Source organism: Tympanuchus pallidicinctus, unplaced genomic scaffold (assembly GCF_026119805.1).
Source record: "Tympanuchus pallidicinctus isolate F22 unplaced genomic scaffold, pur_lepc_1.0 scaffold17, whole genome shotgun sequence".
In the NCBI taxonomy this organism is placed as follows: domain Eukaryota; kingdom Metazoa; phylum Chordata; class Aves; order Galliformes; family Phasianidae; genus Tympanuchus; species Tympanuchus pallidicinctus.
Genome location: NW_026294690.1, coordinates 13,469,585 through 13,492,945, shown reverse-complemented (window position 1 = coordinate 13,492,945; position 23,361 = coordinate 13,469,585). Strand labels below are relative to the sequence as shown.

At 45.0% G+C, this 23,361-nt stretch overlaps 1 protein-coding gene across 7 annotated transcripts in view; it reads left to right on the top strand.

The window, feature by feature from the left end:
- ADAMTS9 (ADAM metallopeptidase with thrombospondin type 1 motif 9) overlaps positions 1 to 23,361 on the top strand; it is a 65,368-nt gene that overhangs the window by 26,028 nt on the left and 15,979 nt on the right. For 4 of the 7 annotated variants that reach the window (XR_008205600.1, XM_052678455.1, XM_052678454.1 and 1 more), the window contains 15 exons: positions 1 to 118; positions 394 to 489; positions 2,416 to 2,606; positions 2,716 to 2,845; positions 3,147 to 3,273; positions 4,466 to 4,676; positions 5,376 to 5,540; positions 6,523 to 6,687; positions 7,482 to 7,601; positions 8,244 to 8,348; positions 8,484 to 8,651; positions 8,839 to 9,123; positions 9,751 to 9,912; positions 10,509 to 10,685; positions 20,826 to 20,993. Coding sequence is in view for 6 of the 7 variants with exons in the window: in XM_052678455.1 (XP_052534415.1) it covers positions 1 to 118; positions 394 to 489; positions 2,416 to 2,606; positions 2,716 to 2,845; positions 3,147 to 3,273; positions 4,466 to 4,676; positions 5,376 to 5,540; positions 6,523 to 6,687; positions 7,482 to 7,601; positions 8,244 to 8,348; positions 8,484 to 8,651; positions 8,839 to 9,123; positions 9,751 to 9,912; positions 10,509 to 10,685; positions 20,826 to 20,993 (2,388 nt within the window). In the remaining variant the exon portion in view is untranslated. The remainder of the gene's footprint in view (positions 119 to 393; positions 490 to 2,415; positions 2,607 to 2,715; positions 2,846 to 3,146; positions 3,274 to 4,465; positions 4,677 to 5,375; positions 5,541 to 6,522; positions 6,688 to 7,481; positions 7,602 to 8,243; positions 8,349 to 8,483; positions 8,652 to 8,838; positions 9,124 to 9,750; positions 9,913 to 10,508; positions 10,686 to 20,825; positions 20,994 to 23,361) is intronic. The other 3 variants (XM_052678457.1, XM_052678456.1, XM_052678458.1) reach the window with 2 other exon arrangements.

Here is a 23,361-nt window from a genome sequence, read left to right as displayed (position 1 = left end):
CAAGCTGGATGCGATCATGTGCTGAATTCAAAAGCAAGAAGAGATAAATGTGGTGTTTGTGGTGGGGATAATTCTTCATGCAAAACTGTTGCGGGCACATTTAACACGGTGCATTATGGTAAGAGTCCGTTGCTAAAAACTTTATTGTGAAAAATGCAGGTCTATAAAGGATCTATAAAAGCCTTTACCACACTTAATCTACAAAAACACTGATATAAAATGTGAAATCCTTCTAGCTATAGCATATATCAGGTTATAACTATTTATGCTATCCCTAAATGAAGAGTATTGGATTGTGTAATGTGAGGTAATTTTGCTCATCTCCCTTCCCCCCATAAAAAGCAAATGAAATATCTGTGTAATAGCCTTGACTTTGCGTTAAATCTGTTCCAGGCTATAACGTTGTGGTCCGCATTCCAGCTGGTGCAACAAATATTGATGTGCGTCAGCACAGTTACTCAGGGAAACCAGAGGATGACAACTACCTGGGTGAGTTGCGGTGTACATTTCAGTCCTAGATGCTGTTTTCTTGTTGTGTGAATAAGTCTGGTTGCCTGCTGTTAAGGGAGGTGAAAATTACACCAAAGGGGAGGTGTTCTCTTATTGAGAATGTAAATGTATCCTGTATATCTGCCAAGCGTGGTCACCTTTGTTTTGCTCCTTCTCTTTGTTCATGCCATCCTTGAAGCAAAGTTTGGGAGGCTCACATGATGGGAAGCGTGCCCTCACAGAGTCATGTCTGGGTATTATTTCAATGTGAGACCATACTGAGGTCTGCATTCAGTGTAAATGCATGCGTTAGGAAGGAGCTGGGCTTGGAGGTTCATAGCCCAGTGGGAGGTGAGGAAACTTGCTTCTTTGTGTCACTTGGGATACAAGTAAGAGGAAACCACGCTTCACCAAAGGGAAGCGATGCTGATAGTTTTGGTTGTTGCTCTGAAAAGCTGAAAGTCCACATTTCCAGACCCTTCATGGAGGCAAAAACCCAAGCGGGTCCTCCTGGCCCTGCACAGCCCTTGTTTTCACAGCAGGGAAGCGAAGTGGTGCAGCGTGGATGCGCATCAGTACCAACAGAATCCTGCAGAGATGCAGTATCTTTTGTCCTGGGAGAAAGAGAGAGGGTTCCTTATTTCTCTTTTGTAGAAAAACAGTCATAGAATCATTGAAAAGTTTGGGTTGGAAGGGACCTTTAAGATCACCCAGTTCCAGCCCTACTGGGACACCTCCCACTAGATTAGGCTGCTCAAAGTCTCATCCAGCCTGGCCTCGCATGCTCCCCATGTGCTGCCTATTCAAAGTGGTTCAGTCCAGAATGAGCACTAAAGAACTTCTCAACTCTTCTTGGAGGGCTCTTTAATCTTCTTGGGAAGCAATGAAGTCAGATCTTCTTTAATGTTGCTTTAATATTGCTGGGAAAGCATCTCTTCACATTAGGCCTGAAGAGAAGCAAATGAGAAGTGTGCGTTTGTTCACTTATTTTGCAGCTCACTGAGTATGAAATCTTGGGCCCTCGGTACTGTGAACCTTACAGTTCCTTAACAATTTAGGAGGAATTTAATGTTGTCATCAAGTCCAAGGCACACACCTACTGTTGTTGGAAGACACACTAAACAGGGAGGAATCCTTTAATAAGTGTTACTACTGCGAAATGATATTAATGCCCCCACAGTATAGAATTTGGTTGAGCACAGAGTCTGCTTTTTGAGCTTTTGCCCATCTATAACTGTCTGTCTGTGTTTTGCTTCTTTCTCTCTCCTCGTTTGGTGTAAAAACCTTCCATTTGGTGCTTTGGTGTTAAGTTTGGATTTTTTCCGTGCAGAGGCTTTGTAGTAATGTAGCTGTGATGGGTGAAATGGTGGGGAAACTAACTTAGGAAATTAGCTACATAATCGCATTAGTGTGAAGTTGTGCAGCAGACTGCTGTTTTCAGGAAACTGTTCCTTTTATAAAGCATTTAGGCTTTAAGCCTTGAGTGCTTTCGCATACCTTAAGATTTGGAATAATAAAAAAGTAAATGGGGAGGAAGGTGAAGGAGGTGCTGACCAAACTCCCTGCAATTATCCACCAAAAAAACAAAATTTGGGCAATCAGGGCAGAGAAATTTATCTTAAGAACACACCTGGAAACAACGTGCAAGTCATCCTATCTGCACAGCTAACACAAATACTTGGGCAGAATGGCTTTGTATCACACTGCCTGCAGCAGCCTGCCCTTAGGTTATGGGGAAGCTGTTTAGGAACAACTTCAGGCATTCAGCCTTCACTTTAATGAGGTCTGTAAAATCTCTGCTGCTCTCTTTCTACCCTTCCTGCCTGAGAGTGCCAGTGGACTTTTCCTCCCAACCTAGTGAAGGGGAGAACTGAGAGCGCATGACCCACATAATTATGTACACCTGAGTTAATTCTACGTCTTTAGTTCTTGTTTTTTGCACCTATGCAGCCTTATCTAACAGTCAAGGAGACTTTATATTAAATGGAGACTTTGTCGTCAGTATGTTTAAAAGGGAAATCAAAGTTGGGAATGCTGTGATCGAATACAGCGGATCGGATAATACTATTGAAAGGATTAATTCTACAGATCGGATTGAGCAAGAAATAACACTTCAGGTGAAGTATATGTTGTGTGTGTGGAAAAGCCTGCCAAGCGTTACTGGGCTGAAAACAACCAGCAGTAAAGTCTGTTAGTTTACTCTGCTTTATCATTCTTTTCTCCCAGGTTTTATCAGTGGGCAATTTGTACAATCCTGACGTTCGTTACACTTTTAATATCCCCATTGAAGACAAACCTCAGCAGTTTTATTGGAATGCCTATGGCCCCTGGCAGCCCTGCAGTAAGCTCTGCCAAGGTAGGTGCTCAGGAAACCATTACAGGGTTCACCTGGGATCTCAGCAATGTTTGCAGATCCTTTTCCATGTGCTTTCTTGGAGACTTTTACATTATGAGCTCGTTTCCCTGCCTGCAGCAGTAGATAGATAACCTGTGATGCTCTGCTTTTAAGGAGTAGCACTGCAGTGGTGCTTTTCAGCTGCAAAGCAGGGAACCTTTGTAGCTCATCTTTTAAATACTACTACTAAGGGAAGAGGAGAAACAACGAATTTGATGGCTGTCCTGACGTGTCAAACTCTGTCTTTTTACTTGCTGTGTAGGAGAACGAAAAAGGAAGCCTGTGTGTACGAGGGAGTCAGACCAACTCACGGTGTCAGACCAAAGGTGTGATCGGATTCCCCAGCCCGACCCAGTAACAGAGCCTTGTGGCACAGAGTGTGAGCTAAGGTGCGCTCTGATCACTCATGTATCTACGTAGCATTTATTGTTTACTCCTCTTTCACCCCTGGCCCTCATCCTTTTCTCAGCAGCCTGTATTAGGTTTTAAAAAAAAAAAAAAAACAAAACAAACAAAAAAGAAGGATTAACCGTTGTCTGTCTGTCACCCAAGGGTTGTTGATGTCAACCAGCTGTGTTTTGGGAGGCAAATTTCTGCTTTTGCAGGTTTGCTATGTTGGATTCAATTAGTGCTAACTATAACAACAAGTGCTTGATGTTTCAATCTGCCTGGATAGAAATGTGGGCTGTTTGTAGGGTAGTGTTGAGCAAAGAGGGGGAAAAAAAACACGTGCTCAAAACAGAGTCACTAAGGCTTGGATTTATCATTTGCTTAAAGTGAGGAATGGACTGAAGTGTAGAGTGAGTTTGGGGCTGTCCCCAGACTACTACTGGAGAGCTGGAATTGATGGAGCGTGCCCTAAATGATCACAACCCATTTTCCTTTAAGCAGCAATCTGTTGTTATTTCAGGAGCTTAAAATATGGTGGCAGTAATCAGCTGCTGGCGAAGCAGTTTGGATTGCTGGGTTTTTGGAAGGGTTTCTCTTGGTTTGTTAAATCTGGGGTTTAAACAGCCACTGCAGGGCTGCTGTGGGACGGGTTGTCGAGGTAACAGCTGTTGCCATTGTGACAAGTTAGAAACCTGAGAAGGGGAAATGCCCAAGTTTTGAAAAGCAGTCAGGGACACAGGGGCTTCTGTAATTCAGGAACTATTGACTCCAAATCCCCTTAATCTTATTCTTCTCCTAGCCTTGCTGCAGTTTGCTCTCTGAGTGTAGGAGCAGTGCTGTGTGCTTGCTGCTCAGGTGGCTCTCCTGCACTGGACCATGGGGCAGAAAGCCCCCAGAGCTCCACTCTGTGCTTGGCTGTGCAGACTGAGCAGTCCCCTAGGGCGACATCACCTTTCCTTCCCATGAGGAGAAGCTAGAGGCTGCTCCTTTCTTCCCAAAAGCAAAGCCAGAGCTGACTACCCAGTACTTACAAATTGCTTGGAAACCATCGGGAAGGATCAAAACTTCCCATTCAAGGTTAAAATTCCCATTTTAATGTCAGACATCCCCAAGCACGTTATCCACCATGTCCCAGAGCTCTGCAGCTCCTCCGACGTTCTCATTGGTTGTATCACCAACGTTTGCTCTCAGGTGGCACGTGGCGAGGAGGAGCGAGTGCACAGCCCAGTGCGGGCTGGGATACCGCATGCTGGAGATCTACTGCTCCAAGTACAACAGGTTGGAGGGGAAGACAGAGAAGGTCGATGACCGCTTCTGCAGCAGCCAAGCCAAGCCGAGCACAAGGGAAAAGTGCACGGGAGACTGTAATGTGGGAGGCTGGAGGTACTCTGCCTGGACAGAGGTGAGGGGTGCTGCTGTTGCGTCCTCTCTGGGGGCTCTTTGGTTTGCAAACAGAGTGTGAAAGTTAAATGCAGCAACTCAGTTTTCCCTGCTCTTTCTGGAGGACACCGCGATGCGAATGAGCCCAGTGCTTCCTATTTTCCACTGTGGTGAATTTATGCTTTGAAGCATCCTGATGTCTGTCTCTTGTGCTCGGCGCTGCAGGCTGTCCTCTCCCATCAAAGCCAACATGCTGCTGGGAGGCGAGAGGACACGGTGCCATCAGCGGAGGACTTCTGGAGTTTGTTTCCTTTATGCTTTTCAGCAGATTGGCCAAGAATATCCCTGGGTGTAGATGTGGCACTGAGAGAATGATGAGCCTGGGGCTTTCCGGGGAGGGCACAGCAGGAGGGTGGGCTGCTTCGGGGGATTAATCTCTTATAAAATGAGAACAAGCGTCAGCCATTTGGGGGGACTGAAAGGCAACAGTTGTAAAAGTAATAATGGGGTTATAACCTGAGAGGGAATTGTGAAACCCATTGCTGCGAGATTTTTATTAAGGTTAGCGAGATTGGATTTTTAAAGGAATATATAAAGTAATAGCCTGTTACTTAGAGTACAAATTGTTCTGCTGGAGGTTTCCTGCAGTCTCTTCACCTGTAAGGAGGAAGGAGATATATGGGCTCACAGAACACGCGTGCTTAGTGTCTGCTCTTTGCAGTGCTCCAAGAGCTGCGGTGGGGGCACGCGGCGACGGCGGGCCATGTGTGTGAGCACCTATAATGACGTGCTGGATGACAGCAAGTGCAGCCAGCAGGAGAAGCTGACAGTGCAGCGCTGCAGTGAGTTCCTGTGCCCCCAGTGGAAAACTGGAGACTGGTCTGAGGTAAGGGCTGGCAGGGATATCCCCTCTCCTGCTGCTGTTCCTATCGTGCTGTGTTCTTTCTGATCCCCCCCCCCCCGTCAGTTCTCCCCAGTTTTTTCCATGCTCAGCCCTCACCTTGTTGTTCATTACCATTACCTCTTCCACTCAAACTGACGACCTTCTTAATGCAACAGAACCTCATCTTAGCAGGCTGATCCCAACAGCAACTGGGATGGAGGAAATAGTCTCCAAAATCTGCTTGTCACTTTCGCGTCCAAACAGCTTGTTTTTGTGAATCACATTGTTTTAGAAAATAATGGAAGAAAATAAATGGAAACAAGGGCTGTTAACTGACCGTTGTTCTCTGCAGAATGTGTCTGCCATCCATGGCAGAAGATAGGATGCTGGATGGGGTGATTGCAGCCCTTTATCGTGTGTGCTTGGAGTGCAAGCCTCTGGCACCTCAGTGCATTCTCCCAGAGAGCAGTGCTGCAGCTTTCCCTGCATCTCACAGTTGTCAGGGGCTGCTGGAGGATACAGCCAATTCTAGAACCAGGCCATATCTGCCTTGGGATGGTAGTAAGCTTGGCTCTCCCTTTTCTCTTTCTGGCCATGCTGCTTGGCACTCATGTTTGCTGCACTTTTCCCTATGGCTGTTGGCATTCTGGAAGAGCTATTGCTTGGAATAATAATAATAATAATAATGAAAATAGCCATGAGGCCACATTATACCAGGTGTGTTGGCCTAGTTGCCTCACTAGCAGGATTTAAGCCAAGATCTTGGGTCTGTTATCAAGATTTGGGGCAGGAGCTGCAAAGAGCTTGTGCCTTGATCAGAGAGGTGTTGGAAGCCCCATCCCTGGATACATTCTAGGTTAGGCTGGACCAGGTGCTGATCAACCTGATCAGACTGTAGCTATCCTGGTTCATTGCAGCAGAGTTGAACTAGATAACCTTTAAGGATCCCTTCCAACTCAGGGATACTGTGCTTTCCCCCTGGCAGTGCCTGGTCACTTGTGGGAAGGGGCACAAGCATCGCCAGACCTGGTGCCAATTTGGGGAAGATCGGCTGAACGACAGGTTTTGTGACCCCGAAACGAAGCCGGAGTCGGTGCAGACATGCCAGCAGCAGGAGTGTGCAGCGTGGCAAGTGGGGCCTTGGGGCCAGGTATGGAAGCCAGTTTCATCCCAGCAATGTGTTTGTGAATTGGTTGGCTTGGGTGCAGCCTATGGGCAGCAGGAACAGCACCTGCCCTTTGTGCTAAATTTAATGTGGCATACTAAATCGGCTGTGATTGTCAAAAAACGATTGCCAAGGTTACGCTCCTAAATCCATATTTAGGCACACAAATATGTGGCCTAATTTTCACTGAGGGGAAAAAAAAAAAAAGCTGCTGCCACTCAGTAGCAATTGTTGCTTTCAATGTTTTCCATCTCAGGGTGGGAGGGGGGATGGTGGTGGTGTTTTTCACTGTTAAAATGAGAGTTGCTCATTTCTCCCGCAGAGTTCTGGCATCTTATTTTCCACAAAGCTGTTAGTTCTTAAAAATAAAAATCAGCAGTAGAGCCAGGCGAGTCGTCGTAGCCAGAGTAATTGCCCATGGGCAAAAAATATCCCTTAGTGCTTCTGCTACTGCAGTGCTGAGCAACTGGTTTTAAAGGAGAATGTGGTGTAGCTTCTCCCAGGCTGTGATTTACTGTGTGTAAATCATTGAAATGCTCACACCTTCATTCTTGAGGACAGTAAGTGAAGCGTGCGAGGCTCTGATGGGCTCAGTGAATTAAAACTTTGACCTAATTTAAAGCTGGAAATGTGTGAAGTGGAGAGAAAGCAGAAGGAAAGCTGGGTTTTATAATGTTGCTAGTGCTTCGTGCCTGGACGTAGGCTGGGCTGATTAATTCTCTCTAACTGAAGCGAACACTCAGACCCAGCGCTTCTTTCTTCCATCTGCCCTCTCTCAGTGCACGGTGACCTGTGGCCAAGGCTACCAGATGAGAGCAGTGAAGTGTGTCGTGGGCACCTACATGTCAGTGGTGGACGATAATGAATGCAATGCCGCAACCAAGCCAACAGACACCCAGGTGAATCCTGCTGTTCCCCTCTCCACCTTAGGTTCTCATTCTCCCCTGTCACCGGTAACAGTGTAGGACCTTTCCTCTTAGCTTACTGTCCTTGCTGCTAAGGGATCAATGCTTTCCTCAGCTCTTTTGGGGACCAACAGGCCAGGTACTCATTCAGGGGTGTAAATCATTGCCCTGTCCTAGCCTGAAAGAATGACAGTGATTGACCCTATGTCTAGTATTGCTGAGTTGTAGCTTAGCTGCTCGGTGGCCCATATGGGACATCACTCTCTGGCAGTGAGGGAAGGGTGTGGGTAAGTATTCCTGCTGGGCTTGGGCAGCTCTTGTTGTATGGCTGTTATTTCTGTCACACTCTGTTTCAGTGCAGAAACATTGGCTATGAGAACCCCAGTTTTAATGTTCCGAATAAGTCTAAGTCCATTGGAGTTCTGCCCATAGGAGGGAACTGATACCAAATCTTGCTGATGCAGCAAGAGCATGCAAGAAGAAAGCCTGCCAGCACACAAGCATGCAGGTCACATTCTTGAGAGATTGCGTACTGTTAATGTTTGCATTGAAGAGGGGGTGGTTTAATTGAAACATCTGCAAATCTTTCATCACTTGCTTTATTTCCCTCTTTTCCCTCATGGATCTCACATGCAGGACTGCGAAATTGCAGCATGTCCTCCCCATCCAAATAGTCCTGAAGCCAAGAGATCTGTATCAGGCGTTCACAGGACGCAGTGGAGATTTGGATCCTGGACACCGGTAAGCACATGTTGTAATGCTTTCAGGAATATTTTACAGTAGACAGTGTGATGTTTATAAGTGCATTTGCTCAGCTTTTTGTTCTAGTATGTAATAGGAAAGTTTTCAAGCTCAGTGATTCTTGCTCTTCCCTAGTGCTCTGCGACATGTGGGAAGGGGACACGGATGCGATACGTCAGCTGTCGGGATGAGCAGGGCTCAGTGGCCGATGAGTCTGCTTGTTTCCACCTTCCAAAGCCCTCGGCCACAGAAGTGTGCACCGTGACACCCTGCGGGCAGTGGAAGGCCTTGGAGTGGAGCTCTGTAAGCATCACAGTGCATCTTGTAGGAAAGCCTTGTAGGCGTCGCTGCTGGAGACTTATTGCATTAATCTGGTGCCTTTATAAGTGGGAAGACGATGGTTTTGAGCAGTGCTTTATTAGCAGTAGTTGTTGGTCTGGTGAATGAAGCTGGAAATGTGACCGTGTCTCCTTTTCCCACTGTAACGCAGTGCTCGGTGACTTGTGGTCAAGGTAAGGCAACGCGACAAGTGATCTGCATCGATTACAGTGACCAGCTGGTGGACAGGAGCGAGTGCGACCCAGATGACCTCCCTGCCACCGAGCAGGACTGCTCCATGTCTCCTTGTCATCCAAACAGCCACGATTATGGCAGGCCCATCCACCCCTTCCTCTATCCGGACCATCGCCTCAAGCTGCACCCTGGAGGCAGCCCCAACCGAAACCGTGCACATATACCAGGAGGCAATCAGTGGAGAATTGGTCCCTGGGGTGCTGTGAGTGCACTGATTTTTCTTATTTCTGTTTGGTTTTTCCTAGGTAAATTCAAACTTTTTTTCTTTTTTAAATATTACTACGCAGGAAAGAGAGAGACCCTTGCTCCTGCTTTCTGCTCCCTCCTCACTTCCCCAGGTGCTGCAGTAGGCTGTGGGCATTGCCTCTCATCCCTTTGCACTGTGCATCTGCCTGCAGATAGCACTGTTTTCCACATGCCAAAGGCCAGCCTCTGCTTCTTGGCTGCCTCCTGGGGCATTTACAGCTTTGCAGAACTGCTGCCAGATCAGAACCTTGATGCCAGCTCCTCACCCCCCCGGCCGTTTTGAAACACTTTATCTGCAAGTCCCTAAAGGGAATTAAGCACAAATGTGGTGTTAAACACTGTGCTAAAGGTAGCAGGGATTACTCACCTGCTCAAAACTAGGCTCATGTTTATTTTCTTTGCCTAGTCAGCACCTAAGTCATTGCACTGCTATTAGCAAGAGCAGAGGTTTGAAGTTAATAAAGCCTGTTAGCTGTATTAAATTTCTCACCGTGCATTCCCACGGTGCAGCACTCTGGGAAAGAGCTGGGAATGCACAATTACTCCTAGGCTCAAAGAAGCTGTGGGCAATTGTGTCTTGCAGTGCTCCAGCACGTGTGCAGGGGGGTTCCAGCGACGCGTCGTGGTGTGCCAGGATGAAAATGGATACACTGCAAATAACTGCGATGAGAAGAGCAAACCTATGGAGCAGAGATCATGCGAGTCCGGCCCCTGTCCTCAGTGGGCTTATGGCAACTGGGGAGAGGTGAGCACACCATCTATCTGTTCCATCAGAATGGTTCCGAAGGATGTTTCTCAATGAGGTGATAGGTTCTTTATACATAAAATTGTAAGTATAAGGGGGGAAGGTTGGTGTTAGCGGGTGGCTGAAAAATGGGAGAAGAGGGGGGAAGTAACTGTTAGAAATGAGAAATATCAGTGTGTGAATGGCAGCCTCTGATAAATAGGCAAACCCCAGCAACTGCTTAGCGTTGTTTTTGATTCCATTTGTCAATTTGTTTCCAGAAAAAAGCAAAATTTAAAGAAATAGAGGTTTCTTTTTTTTTCTTTAAAGATAAGTCTAGTTTAACTGAAAGCTTTCTGTGTAATTAAACCACTACTGACTCCCTTCTGCAAATTCATCCGAGAGAAGTAATAAGCAATTAGAGACGTAACCTCTGGCACTCCACTGGGCCCAGCAGTGTCATCACAGAGCAGCACAAATGGCTTTGGGAGAGAGAAGCATCATCATACATCACTGCAGGGATGTGATGAGAGGGAGGGGTGGGAGCAGGAGCAGCCTCGGAGTTAGAGTGCTGTAGGAGCCAGGTGCTGATTCCTGTCCCCTGTGCTGACTTGCAGTGCACGAAGCCATGCGGGGCCGGGACAAGAACGCGGCTTGTGGTGTGTCAGCGTCCCAATGGAGAAAGGTTCACGGATCTGAGCTGTGAAATCCTCGATAAGCCACCGGACAGGGAGCAGTGCAATGTGCAGGACTGTCCTAGAGATGCTGCCTGGAGCGCTGGTCCCTGGAGCTCGGTACGGCCGTAAGCTTTCTCTTTGTGAACCGTTGCGTGGATATCCCGTAACAACAGATTTAATGTGCTTCAAACCAAGGTGCTAATGCTTCGTGTCTTAAAACTGCACTTAAGAGGATTATTGATGATATATTTGGAAAAACACCGATTTGGTAAGGGCTTGCATTAGAGGAACTCGAGTCCTTCAATTGAAAGGCACTTTCTGCTCAGTAGCCAACTTTGTCCGTTCTGTTACACCATGCGAGTGTCATGCATTACAAGTCTTGGTTCTCACTGAGTTCTTTGCACGTGGATTTGAACCTGGCCTTTAAGCAGTACCTTTGCATTGAAGTTAAATTGGACTGATGTTTAATGGTAACACTGCACTGTGCACCTACTGGTTTACAAGTCGCATGTTCTGTGCCAAAAAGAAACTGATGGGGAAATCTGTACTAAATTTCATCAAATTCCAAGCTCAGCAAGTGTGTGTGGGTGCGTGTGCCACGCCGTGCACTTTGATATAGAAATCTGTGTGTGTTCACACCCATGCTGCAGCTCTACGCCCATACAAAACACAAGTGTGATGTGCTGTGCAAAGGCAGCTATAAGCTGTCTGCATGCATCTCTTCGTTTCTGGAGTTGGCCAGGATCTGCTACAGAGATGCTTTTGCAGTGGCTTGTGAGGGCTGAGTGCCCAGAGCTGGGAGCTGGGATGTGTTCTGAGTGTTCTTTGCTCTTCTCTGCCCCTGTGCCGGTTAGGGTGCTTCTGGCACACTGGAAACCACGGACCTGCCCATTTTTTGGAGTGGCCTTCAAAGAGATGTTGACCTTTAGTGTTGTTGTAACAGCTTTTCAAGATTTTCTTTTTTTTTTTTTTTTTTTTTTAAAAAAAGGAAAAGAAAAAAAAAAAAGGAAAAGAGAATTTGACTCAAAAGCACTTTATAAGGAAAAAAAGAGACCTGTTTGTGATGTATTGGACTTCCTTAATTGTCATGGTTTGGAAAGCTGTCTTGCTAGCATGTAACCTTGCTAGTTTCTGTGGATGCTCTTAGTAACGCAGATGCCTTCAGTAACATTTCTCAATATTTGTATCATACCTCAGTGCATCATGCAATAGCCATAAAACTGCTGGACTAGTGTTTCTACGGTGCTTCACCAGTACAAGGGACAGTGACATGACACGTCCCATTCGAGGTGCTAATGTATCCCTCGTACCCTGATAGCTGGTGCTACGGTGAGGGCGGTGAGCTCAGCAGAACTAGCAGCCGTGCAGCAGCTTTCCTGCAGCACTCCCAGCTGAGGACTGCTGTTAGCCTTTATCTCAATCACCTGTGCTGGGACATTGGCGAGATCCACAGGTGTGGACAGAGTTGTGTTGTGTTTGGTGCCACTCAGCATTCAGCCTTTTTGCTGTTTGGCAGCAGTCTGGAGGGCTGCATCTGCTTGTTGGTGTTGAAAATGCAGAGTGCAGTCCTTTATGTTCCTTTTTTTTTTTTTTTTTTTTTTTTAGTTTTGGTGTTGTTGGGTTTCTTACCCAGAGAGAATTTCCTTTAACTCTACTAATAGTTATCTCATGCCTGCATGGGTCTTGAATGCCTCCATTCAAAGCCCTTGGCAGGCTGTTTAAAAGACTGCGCTGTCTCTATCTATGGGGTCAACAGGACGTCATGTCCCTCCTGCAGAATGCTCCACATGTGTGTCTACCTCGTGCTACTACTGTAGGTAGTAACGTCCAAATCTTTTTGGTTAGCGTGGGATCACCCAATTTGCCTTAGCTCTGTCATCGGTTGCAAGCATCATTCTGTAGCTGTAATACTTCATCTCTTTGGATGGAGTGTCACTACCATATTTTTTTGGTCACTTTTGAAACAAGAGTATAGTATTAGCTGAAACTTTTCAGCAGTATGGATTTATGTATTTATGTAAAAGTGTATTTATTTTTCCAATATTGTTATTTAATTTTATATAAATATTGCATACATTTACAATGTTTAATGTTAATGTTGAACAGTGAAAATTAAAGACAAGTAGAATGTAATCATAAATGAATTTGTATAATGATTTCTTGAGTCTTTTGCTAAATTAAGATCGTATTACTTAGTTTTGGTAACCTTTACTAATTTTTCTGAAATGGTTTACTTGCTTGTTCTCCAACAGAAATTGTCATTCTTAATAATTAAACAAACACAGTTAAAAGTGTACGAACTGTGAAGTTTGGTTAAACTAATTTCTCGCAAGCATCTGATTGGCTGGGCTTCAGACAGGTTGGAATGGAATCAGCACGGTTAAATACGTGCAAATTGAAGTCAATCGAGTTTGAAGGGTCCAACCCTTGGTCCTTAAGGCAATATTCCGCTGCAATCTTATGCAGAAAAGAAGTGATTTTTATCTGGCTAGTTAAATCCAGGTTTTACAGAGATAGTTAAATGAACAAACAGGTTCTGTATGGAAATGATAATCTTAAAAGAGGAGACTGGTGGGATGCCGTGTCGTTCTAATGTATGTTCAAAGAGGGCTGAGCGGAGGTGATGCTTCTATTTCCTTGCTGGTTTAAGAACATGTACTCAAACACTGCAGAACTGTAAGCCATGTGGTAGACTTGACTTCTTTTTTTTATTAAAATAGTATTTCAGAAAACATGCAGAGACTGTCACCAGGAGGGAGAGTATTTTTTCTCCTCTGAACGCCTTGCAATGTGAACACAGATGTCTGTCCATGCACTCGAATAACGAGAAGAAATCTTGCCATGTTCTCCAGAATGAGGGCGGTGCTCATGATGTGTTATCCATCACTTCAAACCCAAACCTCATCCCACTTCTCTCAGGGCAGATCTGCTCCTTGAAATAGCCGCTGTGAAATGTCAGTGGTGTAGAGTTAACCCTAACATGCACCATGCCCTGTTACCACTTGAGAGTAATGACAGATTCCCTTGTTGTGGCCTTCTTGGTCTTCCCAAGCTAGGAAACAGACACAGATTAGGGAATACAGTTCTATCTGACAGCACCTTGCCCTGGTAGGGGTGGGTGGGTTGTTGGGACACCACTGCAGTGGGATGGTAACACGTGGACGATGGGTAGGTGGCTTTTTTCCTAAAAAGTATTATCATTTCAAATATAATCTGCTCTGGCAAGTGCTTATTGCTCTTTGGTATCTAGAATTTGAGCTTTTGTGTAGCTCATGGTGCCTAGAAAGCTGTGCTGTGTGCTTCCCAGCTCCTTATCAAACAGGCATAAAGGCCGGTTGGGTTTTTGTATTAATTTGTTTTGGTTTTTTTTGAAGCCCTTTTGGTCTAACAGTGAAGAATTGGAGTTGGACTCAATGATCTCTAGAGGTCCTTTCCAACTCCTACAATTCTATGATTCTGTAATTGGAAGCTTATCATAAAATAATTAGGATGTTAACTGGATGGCATCCAAACGCCATTGCTGTTGATGTGAATTCTGTTTGGGTTTGCAGCACGGTGCCATTAGCTGAGAGCTGGTGGCACTAGTGGCTCTGTGGCTGTGCATGTAAACATGGGGAGTGGCAGCATCTCTCTGGGGCCATAGGAGCCCTGCCAGCAAGCTGGTATGGTACCTAGGAATTTTAATCCTAAAAATGGTTGTTGTTGCAAAGTTCAAGCAGTTGTTTACAAAATGTCTTCCCCATGAAGCTTGCTGGAAATGGGCTGTTTTGCAGCAGTACTCCCATGTCATTGTTCTGATAGCATTCTTAGAAGACAATGTGTCAACTCTTGCTAAGGCATAAGTGATAACCAGGGGCAGATTTAGCTGCAAGTGTGTTTAACTCTGCTGTTCTCCTCTTCGGCAGAAACTGAATTTGCTGTGACAGCAGCATTACTGAGCTGCCGTATGATTCCTAACACGTGTTTTTTCAGTAACAAAGCCATCCTTAAAAATGAAGTGATAGGCATGTGGACACTCCAGTCACTTAGAGATTCATACTGCTTTTCCTGTCTTTCACTCAGATGATGCTGGTTGAGGCTCTGGGCTGCAGCAGCCAGTCTGTATGTCAGAGGTTGTCAGAAAATAAATAGCAAGTCAGCCTGGGTGGGGGAAGGACCAATGTTGAAGCAGTAGATGAAGGCTGGACATAAGGTCCCAGCACCCATAAGCCAGGCAGAGGGATGCAATGTGTGATTTGCACGTCTTTGGAAAAACATGCAGAAAGAGATGCTTTGATAAAGCTGATACAGACCAAAATGAGAACGTTAGCCTATGGATATCCTCAGCCATCTGTCTGAAGCTGTCTCTGTCTTGGAGCTGTTTACTGTTCATTCAGACTGGCCCACCAAAGCTGCTGTCTCCCTTGGGTTCCTGTTTGTCTCCTCTTTAGGATCAGGCAGACCTACCGACTCCAGGGACTGCCATTCTGGTGTGCTGATAAAAGGCAAAAAGCTGTCTGCTTTGGTTTCCCCAGTCAGGAAAAAAAAAAAAAAAGCCTTTGACAGTGCAGACCTCTTTGCTTTTGTCTTAAAAAAAGCAAACCAGACCTTCCCCAGCCTTTCTCTGCTGTGTGTCATGCAGCCAGAGCACACCAGCGGTCAGCTTCATCCACCTCAAAACCACTGGGATGGGCAGAGCCTCATCAGCCACCCTGCAGCCCTTGTGCGTGGGTCCCTCTTCTCACCAGTTGTCTTTTTTTTACTGCTCTCCCTAAATAAGGAAAACCCTGAAGATACACTCCTGCTATCTGTTTTGCTGTGCTGATGCAGGAATACAAGCACTAAAGTAAAGCACGGACTTTGCTGGATCAGTTCTTTGCAAGGTTGTTTCCCTGCTACTTAACTCTGCTGAGTTGCAGAGTCCATGCTTCTGTCCCTAACCTACTGTTTTCTCCTCTCTGCCAGTGGCTTCCTTTGGGATGCTCCATGGCAGCCACAAGCACAGGGGCCATGAGACCCCATAGAGGGGAAGGCTGAGTTTTGTGTGACTCCCTTTAATATTTCCCTTCTAATACATTTTCTCACCAAGAAGGTTATTTTCCAGGCCCCACACAGCTGGCCTGAGCTTGCACAAAAGGCTGAAGGACTGCTGCTCTAATAGGAGTGGCTTTGATCTGCGTGTCACTGTTGGCCCCAAGTCTGCAGACCGTGCTCACAGACATGGGAGAAATAAGCAGTGCATACAGAAATGAGCTGTGAGGTTCAGCAGGTCCCTCTGCTGTGCCTTGAGGGGTCTGCATGGATTTTTTTCCCGTGTTCCAGGTTCCTGCTGTATAACCCCAAATGCAGTAATTGCTATTGCTGGAATCCATGGGATTGTAGCATCTAGAAACAAGAATGTGAAATGATGAGGGATACGAAGCACAGTGGTGTTTTATGTATGTCTGACTTTCATGGTGTCTCATTAGTACAGTCGTTAAGGAAAAACAGTGTAGTTAATCTTGCTCCAAAAGCACTTGATGTTCTGTTCGTGTTTTAATTTTTCCTAGCTCACAGAGGTGAGCATGCATGAAAGTCTGTCTGATGCCCAGGGACTGTGTGCAGTCTGACACAGTGTTTGATCACTGGTGCATCAAGCAGAGATTTTCCTTCATAAAGCTGGAGAGCAAGAAGCAGCCCCTTGCTCCTGCATGTGCCCAGTGTGAACTCTCTATTTTGTGCTTCCATCCATCCAACATGGAGAAATTCTTTTCTTGAATGAGGCTTGTAAGTGACATTATCACACAACTAAAGAACTAAGGTGTCAGCCTCAGCTGCGTGCTGCTTCAATTGCTACCTTCTGAAAAGTGCCACAGCATGGAAGATAGACTCCAATCAGCCCCTTCCACATCCCACTATACCAGCTTCCTTGAGTAACTGGCACATTTCCTCCTCATTTGAGGGGAAAAAAGATCCCTCATCGCATCCCTCGTTGGAGGGTCCTGCCATCACTATTTGGTGGTTTTTCATTTGCTGTTCAGGTTATGTAGCTTGGAGCAGGGATGTAGCTTTTTGGGCAGGATCTGTGTGTTCATGGCCCTGCTGATTGCTGCACCTGGTGAAGTCTTTGTAAGGGATGTAACAGCCATGTAGAAGAAGGGATAAGGTGCTGTTTAGGCTTGTTGTGGTGGTATGTGTTCCGGTGCCCTTTGTGCTGAAGGGAATTCAGATGTACAGGTGTCGTAGGGCTGCATCAGAGTTTGTGGTGTAAGTTGCAGTATGTGCTGATGGGGATGCTAAGGGGATACTGAAGTGTCCCTGTGGGAGTGCCCATGGGGACTCTCCTGGCAGAGGAGGGTTTGCTGATACCCAGAAGCACAGCTCCTAATGCAAAGGGGATGTGAGTGTGTAGGACTGTTGTAGGACTGCCATTTTTCTGTTTTATTTCATCCAGCACATGATTCAACTCAGATTGTTTGAAAGGATGAAGGAGGGCTTACTTAGGAGCACTTACTTTCCGTATAATCCTTAACGTGTGGAAATCTAAACCTACAGGGATTGATTTTAATTTCCTCTGAAAAGTTGCTCCTGGCACAATCTGATAAAGACATTTTTAGGTTAATTCTTCCCAGCCCCCTCCGCTGCCCTTCCCAAGCTATCAGAGCATACCTATCTGGGGGAATTCGTTGGGCGATCACCACATCTTGCATTCATTACCTCAAATACCTCCCAAATCGCCGATGCGAGGGAAAGTGGTCTGACAGCATTTTCTGAAACTTCCTCCTTCTTGGTGGAGAACTTACCCAGAATCTGGCCACCAGTTGACTTTTCTGCTCCCTGTTTAGCAGTGCTCAAAGGTAATGAAAGCAGAGCTGCTCCATCATTTTTGGCATTTTGGCAGCTCTGTACTGCTTGTTTCCTTTCACTGATGTTGAGCATCACGTCTTGATCTTTCTAGAATCAGCTGATATGGAAATATTTTTCTTGTTTTCATTTAAATTCTTTTTGTTGCATTTATTTAAGCTAGATGGTATATTTATTTGGAAAAATCAGCAGCATGCCAATCCATGGCTCTTGGCATATTCACAAAACTAATCATGCAATAAACATAATTCCCTTACATTTGTGTTCAAGCACTTTGATCCTAATGCTGTTAGGAAGGTGCTTTCATTCTGATTTTCTCTGTGAAGCACCAGGTGTGACTGCAGTGCTTTTAGGAGATGATGATGATAACAAAAGGAAGGTTTACAGTGCCTATAGCATAAGGGCTGTGGCTTATTTTTTGAAATATTGCTTCTCTATTAATTTACGTACCACAATATTTCTGGGTTTTTTGGTTGGCTGGTTGGGGTTTTTGTTTGCTGCTGTCTGTTTTAAGAAACAACACCATCTGCTGTTTTCCCACCACCAGCATGGCTGTCCAACCAGGGATGCTGACGTTTGTTGCCATGCCTCTGCCACAGGCTGGAAACAGCTTTTCAGCAGTCATGTTTCCGAACACTTTGGCAGGGACAGGTTGATCATGGGCATGCTCAAGTGCACGTGATCTTCAATTCTAGGGAGCTGGTCAGTGGAAAAGGCAATACAGTACCTTGGCTGCACCTTCAGGGCTGCATCCGGAGACAATTCTACCAGTGCAAGTCTTTCTACTGACTTCAAAGAGCCTGGGATGAACCTGCTAGTTCACAGAGAGACCCCCATCCACCCTCTGGAACTTTGAAGTATTTTTTACTGAGTGAGGGGAAAGGGAAGGCAAGGCAAGGCAAGGCGTCTGCGAAAGGAGTGTTTTTTGTCTGTGCTTTTCAAACTTTTAAAGAAAGCAAGGTCAAAGCTTACCTCACTGCAGCATTGTTATTGATGGACGTTGTGAGCGGGTGGCAGCGTTTTCAGCGATGAAAGAACCCTGCTAATGAAATGCAAAGTTTCTTGGGGTCAGGGCTAAGGGATGCCTGCAGCAAGGAGATGTACCTCTGCCTTCGGTCACGTGGCACTGAGATAAGTGTGCTATTGAGTTGTTCTGCGCATATGGCTCACATATGCTTAAATTCTACGTGCCAAGTAAAAGTTGGAATTACCTGAGAAGAATTAGAAGGCAGTTAAGAAGCAGGCTCTTTGCAAAGGAATTTTCAGTCTCTAATACTTGCTTACATCAGGTTATCCAACCTCTCTTTTCTGTCAGTGCAAATGAGATCATAACTCACATGTGCATGAAACCAAACACGCAGCTGCCTCACTGTAATATATATTAAAGGCAGACATCAAAATGATTAATTCCAGCGTCTCGGTAATTACGTTTCAGTATTAACAAAATTAGTCTAATTATGCCTCCATCTCTAGGTGAGCCAAAAAGTGCATGTAGACCTGCCACATCTTGGCGTGGGATGCCAAGATAAATGTCACAGTCTGGCTCCTTACCAAATTCAAGTGATTTGTAGAAGGGGGCTAGCAATTTTGGAAATGGTACCATATTTGCAAGACCTAGTGTCTGTCAACCAGCTTCATGGTAGACATGATAGAAGTTGATAAGTGGGTTTGGTAGGAGTTGATGTTTCCTTTTGCGCTGCCGATATTCGCTGCCTGCGGAGAGATGTTGAAAGAATGAAAAAATGAACTTAGGATGAAATTTGAAGGCTTACAGAATTAAGATAACATTAACTCAATCTTTCTTCCCATTGATACTGAAGAGGAAAAAGTGAAGTTTATGAATCTCAGTAACTTGTGGAAGTCTCATTTGGGAACAAGGGACTGCATATCCTCTGTTTTCCAATGTAAGATTGGGTGTTGGTCTTGGCGAAGAGCAGCTCCCAGCTTCCTGCTGTTAGGGGCACGCTGGTGTTTGGGGATGCTCCATGAACTTGTTGTTTGTGCAGATGGAAAGCAGCAATCAGTGTTTCCAGCAGGAAAAGGGACCTCAACAGCTGTCCCCTCACTTTCAAAAGCAGAGCGGCTCTGGGTGTCCCTATGCCATCTATAGCAGCACAGCACACGAGTCAGAGTGATGTGGCCAGATCTGTGTTGACCTCTTGAATGGCCCTGAAATCCCATTGAACTTGAGGGATGTTGGCTACCTTGGCTACCTCTTAGTGGCCTTACAACAGGAAAACAGCCTTTTTCAGAGCATTGCTTATGCAAGCTTTTAAATAACAGCAGCTGATCTTATGAATTATACCCCTTTCTTGCCATGTCTGCCTGAACTTTTTCATTTCAGAGCAGGCTTTCTGCTCTCTTGTTTTTCCATATACCTCTAAACAAAATAGGGGCTGAATGATTTGGAAGCAGTGCTGTAATTTAAAATGATCACAGTTGTCAATGCAAGTGCCAATTTCTGCTCTAATGGATCTTCCAGAACCGCTACACATGTGATCTCTGTAGCGTGTTAAGTTTCAAAAGTATTTATAGGCTGGGAAGAGTTTGGGCTGTAATTTATTTCTTAGCAAATACAGTGATGGAGCAGCTCCAAAAAGAAGGAAGAAAGCTGATCTCTGCATGGTTGCTCCTCTTTGACAAGAAAGCAGAATGTTTTATATTGAAAGATGGTTGGATCCGTGTGTTTGCGCTCAGGCTGCCTGTGATACAGCATGTAATGAGTTGCATAACGTGTAATGAAGAAATTGAAACTGAGTTTCTGGGTGCATCATGCTGAGTAAGAGGCTTGTTCTACAAGGAACTGTCATATTAAATTCTTGTCGTGATTCCAGACCCCTTTGATTCCTAAATCTTTTGGAGGAGACTAATCTGAAATCAAAGTGAAGTTGCTTGGGGTTTGCATGCCAGAAGCGGTCACATTTGAAAAAGTTCAGTGAACCTGCAGAGGGAGGTTGAAATGCGTTGCCTCACTACAAAGCTTGCAGCTAACATACCTGCTGCTTTGCTTTTTGCTTTCATTCCTCCAGCTCTGCCTTCTTCTGGGTTGCTTTCAAAATGCATAAATCTTAAGGATGAGCGTGTCCTGGTTTTTTTGCCTTTGTTTTATTAAAAATAAAAAATAAAAAAAAATCAGCCTATGCTGGTGTAAAGTAAAACAAACAGCAGCTTTACTACTGAGGACATGGAAAAACTGTTTTTTGCCCCTCTGCCTGGTCCTCTGTGCAGTTACTTCCCTCTGTCAAGGTGCATATCACACTATTCCCCCTTCATATAGCAATTTTTGACCTCCCATTGTACCAAGGTAAATGGAAACGGTCCCTTTCACGTTCTTCTTGGTCCAGCTGAAATAAAACGTAGCCATGGCCCTTGCTGAACCACATAGGTCGTCCTGTCCTGCACCAGAGCTGATTTGTTGTTACTTTATATTTACAGTGTTCTGTCTCCTGCGGAAGGGGCCAAAGGCACCGCACTGTGTACTGTTTGACAAAGGAAGGGAGGCATGTAGAAGAAGATTATTGCAAGCACCTTGTTAAGCCCAATGTGCAAAAGAAATGCAGAGGGGGCAGATGTCCGAAGTGGAAATCAGGAGATTGGGGACAGGTGAGACTTGTTGTATACCCTTTTGCACCCTTTGATATTCCTCTTCTATCAAACCGGCTAGAAGCCAACATGGTTTTCCCATCACTTCTGTCCTCTTTGCAAGGGTTAAGGCTTGAGCCAGCTCCTCAGGTGGTGTATAACTATGTTAACTCCGTGGGCAGCAGTGGAGCAGCACTGATTTGTACACAGCAGCTTGCTTTTGGTGTTTCTGAGAGCAAATTCCTTGTATATGTTAAGCTTCTGCTAGGAAAGCTGTTAGTGTGTAATATTATGAAAAATCATTATTTATTCGTGTTTTTAATGTTGTTGTTATTTAAATTTGTCAGATCACAAGCAAAATCTGCTTTAGTTTTGAGAAATCTGAAATTAATTTTACTATCAGCCTCCTATGGAAGCCTGATGAAGAATCAGAGCTTAAAAATGCTTTTTGCTATCTTCTGTTCCTTAATATCATCATCGTTTCACTTTGCTTCATTAAAATGTCACACACTGGTTAGATAGAGCAGAGGTTGCTGGTGTGGGAAAGCACATGGAGCTCTTAAGCATCTTGTTTGCTGAGAGCATACCTTGAACCCTTGTTCTCCTGAAAAGAACGTTTTTGTTTTCACCTTGAGTCCAACCGCAAGGCATTTTTAGCTCTGAACTTCAGTTCTCTATCTACCTCATTAGTGTGCAGAATTATTGAAAGGCCCCGACTAAATGAACTGTTACCTTGTAAAAGCATCGCGTTCTCTCGCGGTCTGTCTTGCAAAACACCAATTCTCACTGCATGCAAGTTGCCTACCAGATAAACCATTAACACACCTGGGCACACAAGGCAGCGTTAGGATGGAAAATAAAAGGCCATTAAATGCGCTTGTCATTTCCCATTTGCACCTCATTTGAAGTGAGTGCTGCTGAAAGCAGTTCTTCTTACAGCTAATAATTGTAAGCATAATAACGCAATGCTCTGTCGATTGCTTTAAAATGCACTCATAATAATTGATAAAAGTAAGTAAGTGCTCTAAAATTCCAACGGTCCTCCACGTGATTGGAGTTAATTTTATGCAAGAGGAGAAAGTAAGAAGGTGATTTATGGCCTGCAGTATCTCCTGTGGCTGGGCAATTAGGGAACACTGGGATGCCATGAGCAGCAAGCAGCAGCGCTCTGCTCTTCTGGGTGTTCTGCATTCAGAGGCCGGGCAGTTCCTCTCTATGTTACAAATCTGCTGTCCTACAGCAAAGCATTTCTAGTATCTCTAATAACCGGAAAAAAAAAAAAAAAAAAAAAGGCTTTTTCTCCAAGATCTAAGTGTGTTTGTGTTTGCAGTGAAATGTCAGATGTAATGTGTTTGGATCTTGTAATTGCTATCAATTATGGCCATTTACTTTTCACCAACGTTTCTCCCTCAGTCTGATATTTACACCTTCTAGCTACAGGCTGCAGTCATATCTTGTGTTTTTACAAGGCACATCTTCTTCACATCTGAGCTGCTGCTCAGCAGCTTGGTGATAAACCTCAGGAGAAGGAAAGTGCACAGACTGCATAGAAAGGATGAAGAGGCTGCTGGCAGCCCCTAGGGCATCACACCTCCGTCTCCCCCAGCCTGAATAGCTTCAAGCCACCAGCTCCTAGGGTTGAGCAGCCCACAGCTGTATGTTCCCAGGACAGGCAGAAGCTGCTGACCAGTATTTGGGGTTGAAACTTGTTTAAGATGCTCCCTGGGCAGCAGTTATCCCCCTAGGAAAAGGTGTAAGGAAAACTTCACCCTGACTTTTCAATAATGGGCTAAAAACTCGTTTTCTAAGTTCCTAATGGATCAATAAGGATGCACATATTAATTGTTAATTCAGCAAAGAGTAATTTGGTAAAAGCCGTGATTTAAACGAATGCCTTTTGATTTTTAATGCTTTCTTTCAGAAATACACATCCTTTCTCTTCTGTCTATATAATATCCCTTAAGACCTAGCAAGAAAGCATTCGCATCAGGAGGAAATGAAGTACTGCCAAACGGGCTACAGTGTGCAGTCACAACAGTAGGAAATGCTGTCTGAAAGAAAAAACAAGCTGTTAGAAGCATTGTAGTGCAGATAATAACTTGAAGGTGTCTGAGAGAGAGAAATTCGGGCTGTTCCTGCTGTGCCTGGAAGCAGGCAGAAATGTGCCCACAGTATAATAGGGATAAGAAAAGCAGTTCATTTACAAAGATGCTAATTTTCACAGTTCTACAGTGTATCCTGACTTGAGTCATGTGCGTGTTGGAATGTGTGCTGGAAGGAATTGCAACTGCATTATAACTTTACATCTAGGTTGCCGTACACCTTCTTCTACATAACACAAGTTTGCTTTTCCTTAAAGCCTGCTGCAATGACAATCGTGATGTATTTT